The sequence below is a fragment of the Mesitornis unicolor genome, unplaced genomic scaffold (assembly GCF_000695765.1).
Source record: "Mesitornis unicolor isolate BGI_N332 unplaced genomic scaffold, ASM69576v1 scaffold21721, whole genome shotgun sequence".
NCBI classification, from domain to species: domain Eukaryota; kingdom Metazoa; phylum Chordata; class Aves; order Mesitornithiformes; family Mesitornithidae; genus Mesitornis; species Mesitornis unicolor.
This window is the reverse complement of record NW_010163390.1, coordinates 13,977-19,778: the sequence shown is the minus strand read 5'-3', so window position 1 is coordinate 19,778 and position 5,802 is coordinate 13,977. Positions and strand designations below refer to the sequence as shown.

The 5,802-nt window shown below is 53.0% G+C and overlaps 1 protein-coding gene across 1 annotated transcript; it reads left to right on the top strand.

The window, feature by feature from the left end:
* Window positions 1-1,915: 1,915 nt before the first annotated feature.
* Window positions 1,916-3,705, top strand: DUSP4 (dual specificity phosphatase 4). Its single transcript, XM_010193959.1, has 4 exons — window positions 1,916-1,980; window positions 2,287-2,458; window positions 2,869-3,112; window positions 3,320-3,705. The coding sequence occupies exons 1-4, from the start codon at window positions 1,916-1,918 to the stop codon at window positions 3,703-3,705; spliced, it is 867 nt and encodes a 288-aa protein (XP_010192261.1).
* The last annotated feature ends 2,097 nt before the right edge of the window (window positions 3,706-5,802 follow it).

Here is a 5,802-nt window from a genome sequence, read left to right as displayed (position 1 = left end):
ATCCCTCTGTTCTCCTTTTGCCACTGCAGCAGCCATCGGGGGTCTCCCCCCGCCATGCTCCAGCCTCCGCGTGTATTCCAGGAGATGCCTTCAGCATCTGGTCCTGAGAACTGCCCTGAGATGATTTAGGGGAGGGGAGCACTCACCAGTATCAGCCCTGTGGGGTTTTTTTGCTTTTTTTGTTTATAGCCTGAGAGTTAATGCATCCCTTGGTTTACTTACAGCAGGGGTGAGGATGTGTATGTGGAGTAGCAAATCCATTAAGAGGTTTGATAGATGGAGGAGCTGGTGCTTCTGCTGTACAAGATACAGTAAAAACAGCAGGAGCTGCTCAGAGGATGCGATACGATGCACTGCTGCAGGAGCGCCCGCACAGCAGGGGCTCGCTTGGGAATGTGCTTTCGGGTCCTTCGCCATGAGCCGTGCATGTGGCAGGAGATGCTGCTGTGCTTCAGGGGTGGCCTTTGTCAGCAGAGGGCTCCTGGTGCCCCTGTGATTCTCATGGGAGGTTGTTTGGGGTTTCCAATCCTTTATTTTGAAGGAATGGACTTCTAGAGAGTCAGCGCTGGCACTAGAGACCTTTTCCTTGCTTATCACAGAGCTATTAAAACCACTGAGCTGGCTCTGGCTTTCACAAGAGCCACGCTAGCCCAGCACTGTGCCTCTCTGCATGCGAATCTGTTGGGTGCGGGTCACGATGAAGACCCAGACCTGTTTTGGGCAGCTCAGATGGCTGCCGAGTTCACTGTGAAACAGCCCAGCTGGGTGTCCCCTGGTGATGGGCACCTGCTCAGGTGGTTCCTGTGGCCTGCACGCACAGCCAGGCTCTGCACAGCGCTGGACGGAGCTGCTGGATGTGGTGCTCAACTGAACAAGCGTTAGAGTTAGATCTGATGAGATGCATTGAAGAGAAACACCTTTGACTGTTTGGAAGCATTGCTTTGTCTTTCCAAGGAGGGAGCCCGTTTCCACACATCCTCTAGGGATGGTGTGATGGCCACCAGAGTGGGATGTGGTAGATTTTCGGGTCAGACCTCCTGAAGATGTCTAACAGGGTCTCCTGCTGGTGGGTGCTCCTCCGAATCGAACCCGTAGGACTGCAAAGGGATGTCAGTCCCTGGAAACACAGCCTCTGCAAACTGTCCTGCTCACATGGGAGGGCCGATGCAAATTCGGTGATGCATATGTGTGTTTCTGCTTTGAGGTACTAGAGCCCTTCCTTGCGATGTGGCAGGAGACCATAAAGGCCCCTGAGATGCTGGCAGTGTTGGTCTGCAGCTGCCTGGGGATTCCCGGGCTGCTTTGCTGGACATGTTCGCATCCACCGGTCTCTTGAACATCCAGCCTTGTTCAGGATGGTCCCAGAGCTAAGGCTGGATGAAGGATTATCCGTCTTTCTGTGTGTGCTCTAGCAAGCCCAAATCCGCAGGCGTAGGTCCAGCAGATGGAGGGAGTCTTCAGGAGCTACCCTGGGAGTCAGGACTTGGTCTAGGTAGACTGCTGTGGTGATTATAACATACCTGATTTCTGTTGGTTTTAAGGCTCACATTCAGACTCGACAAGGATGTCAGGGCTTTTGATTTGATCTGAATGAGGGAAGGAAATCTCACCAGAAGTCTTTATCTGCAGCCAACACTGCCGTTTCCCTGTCCGGGGAAGTCAATGGGATGTGCTCTTGTTTTGCCTGCTGTTGGGAAGATCTGAGGTTGCCTTTTCTTACCCCAGCTCCCAGCAGGTCAGAGGAGCAAGCTGCTCTTTCACAGGCACCCACGTCTGCGTTCAGCTCTCACCCATGTCCGTGAGAGGCCGTGGACACCTCTCTCTGGAAAGCAGCTTCCCTGGCCTGTTTTTTTGGGACTTCTGGGCTGGGGGTTTGGGCTGGGAAATGGGAGCCCTCCCTGTGCTTTGTGTCAGGATGCTGCATCTGGAAAAGCTGAGAATGGAAAGCCCTTTGGCCGAGGAACAGCTTTTCCCATTAAGGTCAGTTGATGCTGGTGACAAATCCTCTCTCCATAGTCTTAGAGAGCAACCTTAGCCTCAGTCTGGGGTTTTAGCTGGTGGTGTGTAGGGGACTAAACCCTGGACTGGAGACTTTGGACAGCCAAAAGCATTGCAGAGCTCTCAGAGCAGTGGCTCCAAGGGAGTGGTGAGGCTTCAAGGATCCTCCCTTGCTGCCAGGGGCCGGTTGCTCGTCCTGGGGCAGGAGAGCACACGCCATCGCTGCAGCATCATCTAGTGGCGAAGGGCACGATGAGATGTGTCAGCTCCAGCTGTGCTGTTCTGCAGTGCTGTGGTAACTCTTCGTGCCTCTCTTCTTGCAGGGGGGTATGAGCGTTTCTCCTCCGAGTTCCCCGAATTCTGCGCAAAATCCAAGTCCCTGAGCAATGTGTCACCCCCCACCAGTGCCGAGCCCCTGGATTTGGGCTGCAGTTCCTGTGGGACCCCGCTTCACGACCAGGTATGTCTAGAAGCCCAGTCCTCGCCTATTTGACCGCTCCTTCCAGCATCACAACCTGGTCCTGCTGGAGCCCCCTGCCCTCCCTCAGCTGAGGCCTGCAGAGCCAGAGCCCTGCTCCCTCTCCTCTTGTGGGAGATCACAGTGGTGCTGCAGATCCCAGCATGTTTGTGCTCCCTGGAGGTTGGATAAGCACAAATCCTGTTCACAACACCTGCCCAATCCTCAAATGGATGAATAGGGGAGGGCTGAGATGGGTTTAACAGCTCAGAAAAGCAGCCTTTGCTCTCTCTTTTGAGGGCCCTGGATCAGGTGCCAGGTTCCTGCTTAGGGCCTCCAAGCCCTCTGGATGTGTCCTCTGCCCACTCCTGTCCCTTGGTCACCCCCATATCCGTTGTTTTTCTCTGTAACAGGGTGGCCCTGTGGAAATCCTTCCCTTCCTCTACCTTGGCAGCGCCTACCACGCTGCCCGCCGGGACATGCTTGACGCGCTGGGCATCACAGCACTGCTGAACGTCTCCTCGGTCTGCCCGCTGAACGTCTCCTCGGACTGCCCCAACCACTTCGAGGGGCACTACCAGTACAAGTGCATCCCTGTGGAGGACAACCACAAAGCTGACATCAGCTCCTGGTTCATGGAGGCCATTGAGTACATCGGTGAGTGCCTGCACAGAGGAGCTGTGTCCGTGTGTCCCCCCAGGGAGGAGGTTCCTGCCCCAAAAGACCTGGAGCCTTTGGCTCAGAGGGAACAGGGGTCTGGCAGGGTCTAGGCCATTTGTTGCACTGGTGGGAGGAAGGTTTGGAGAGGGGTTTGGTGTTTTTGGAAGGGCGTTGATCTCACATCTCACCCCCGTCACCCTCCAGACTCAGTAAAGGAGTGCTGTGGCCGGGTCCTCGTCCACTGCCAGGCCGGCATCTCCCGCTCAGCCACCATCTGTTTGGCTTACCTGATGATGAAGAAGCGCGTCAAGCTGGAGGAGGCCTTTGAGTTCGTCAAGCAGCGCCGGAGCATCATCTCCCCAAACTTCAGCTTCATGGGGCAGCTGCTGCAGTTCGAGTCGCAGGTGTTGGCCACCTCATGTGCGGTGGAAGCCGTCAGCCCCTCGGGAACACTGCGGGAGCGGGGCAAGGCCACCTCCACCCCCACCTCCCAGTTTGTCTTCAGCTTCCCGGTGTCTGTGGGTGTCCATGCCACCCCCAGCAGCCTCCCGTACCTGCACAGCCCCATCACCACGTCGCCCAGCTGTTAGCTCGGGGGTTGGGGCCAGCCCGGCAGGCGGTGCCAGGCGTGGAGGGGGCAGGGGGCCGTGGAGCCCCATGATGTTAAAGCAATAGTGCCGGACACTGCCGTTCACCCTGGACTCAACGTCTTTTTCGTAGAGAAATTTCTTACCTCATCTTGGTTTGTTTGTTTGTTGTTTTTTCTTTTTAATTTTATGTTGTGAAAGCACGAAAGTTGTAAAAGCCACAAACCTTGACATTGTCCAGGCTCTTTAGGGGAGGGGAAAAAATAGTATACTGGGTTTCCTCAAGTGCCTGGTTTTCATCTCTTTCCATCCCTATTTTACTGTCTTGTTTTTTGAAGAGATACACCTCCCCTTCTCCCCGTATGTCTGCCCCTGGCTCATCTGGGTTGAAAAGGGAACGTGTTTTTATTGTGCAGCTGTCTCCCCCCTTGCACAAATCAACACGAGGTGCGTGTGGGGGTGCTGCTTGCCTGAGCCAGGTACACTGGGTGCCAAGCAGAGCTGCAGGCAGGGCCTGGGTGGTGGCACAGGGCTGCCTGCAGTCACCCTCACCCCTGTCGCTGCCTGGGGAGGCCGTGCTGCAGCTTTTGGTCCAAAAATGCCTCCCCTTCAACCCACCTGGGGCCTTCCCTCCCACCCTGCCTCTCTCCTTCCCCACCAGCCCAATCCAACACAAGAGATGCCTGTGTGGCTGATGTACATATGTATGGTTTTGTTCTTTATTTTTTTTTTTAGAAATTAACTTTTTATTTATTGCCTGAGGGAGGGAGAAAACAAGTGGTTTGGAGAAAATAAGAATAAAACCATTTTCAACAGTTACGGCTGGCGCAGGTTTGTCCTAAGACCAAGAGAGAAGAGCAGTTGGTGCAAACACTCAGCTTTCACAGAGCAACTGTTAAAAATGTATTTATTGAATTTTAAACTATTACAAGTATTGCAGATCAGACATTTAGCCAAGCACATTTATAGATCAAACTCGGTTGTTACAGAGATGTTACCTAAAGTCCACCGTGTAGGTAGGCCGAGAACCTGCCCATCGTCTTCTTTGAGAGAGAGGGTAGAGGAGGAAATAAATAAATGACATCCCAGCTCCAGGTAATTGGCAACCAAGAGAGGAAACATACAGGGCTGGTTATGAAACAAGTCATACATAAAAGGTCTAAAAACCCCCAGGTGCATTGCCATTTGGGTCGGCAGAGAAAGCAATTAGGAATGGAGATACACAAGCTTACGGGACTGTGGCACAGAAAAATCCCCACCTCAATGTCCAAAGCTTGAAGCAAGCTCTGCAGATGTTAAGAAGAAAGTGTCAAAATCACAGAATCACAGAACGTTAGGGATTGGAAAGGACCTCAAAAGCTCATCCAGTCCAATCCCCCTGCCGGAGCAGGAACACCCAGATGAGGTTGCACAGGAAGGCGTCCAGGCGGGTTTTGAATGTCTCCAGAGAAGGAGACTCACCTTGTAACACAGAGACTCCATCAAATGACATTAGCAATTAATGGAACTGACACCAGAACTTGCCACCAACAGGTTTGGTAAGACAGGAACAGATCAAAACCAGTCAGATAACTCGACCTGACAGGCGTTTTTGCATTCCCTACCGACCCATGGGCTCGTTCACCTTTGCTTCAGAAGTTTTAACACGCATATGCTGACCCCTGCTCCTCCAGGTTTCACATTTACTGAGTGTTCAGAGAGGTGGGAATGCTCCCCTCCATCTCTGCATGCGTGTCCTGACTCCGAAAGATGAGGAGAGCGTGTGCGGGCCGTGCCGAAGCCACCACCCCTGGTCATCGGTGGATTCACGGCTGTGGGGGTTCACTCGCTCCCTCTGGCTAAAACCAAATCTGTACTTTCCCTTGTCTTCCCCAGCAGGGCTGCAGCACAGCTTAAAATCACTGAAACACACATCAGATCTATCTCCTTTTAGATTTCTGAGCTAGATTTTCAGTAGCAAAGCAGCATGGAAAGGAAGAAATCCCATTAAGAATAAATTCACGCATTTCATGACCTTCAGCTTCTGAGAACGATTAGCGATCTTCAAACTAAGATGTTTTGTGGTTGGACCCTTCCTTTTTACCCATCTTTTTGCAAAAT

Bases quoted from the DNA above. Each gene is read 5' to 3' on its own strand.
- DUSP4 (XM_010193959.1), top strand. From the start codon at position 1,916: ATGCTGCATCTGGAAAAGCTGAGAATGGAAAGCCCTTTGGCCGAGGAA. The intron at 2,459-2,868 runs GTATGTCTAGAA...TCTCTGTAACAG, and splicing joins GGACCCCGCTTCACGACCAG to GGTGGCCCTGTGGAAATCCT. The intron at 3,113-3,319 runs GTGAGTGCCTGC...GTCACCCTCCAG, and splicing joins GGAGGCCATTGAGTACATCG to ACTCAGTAAAGGAGTGCTGT.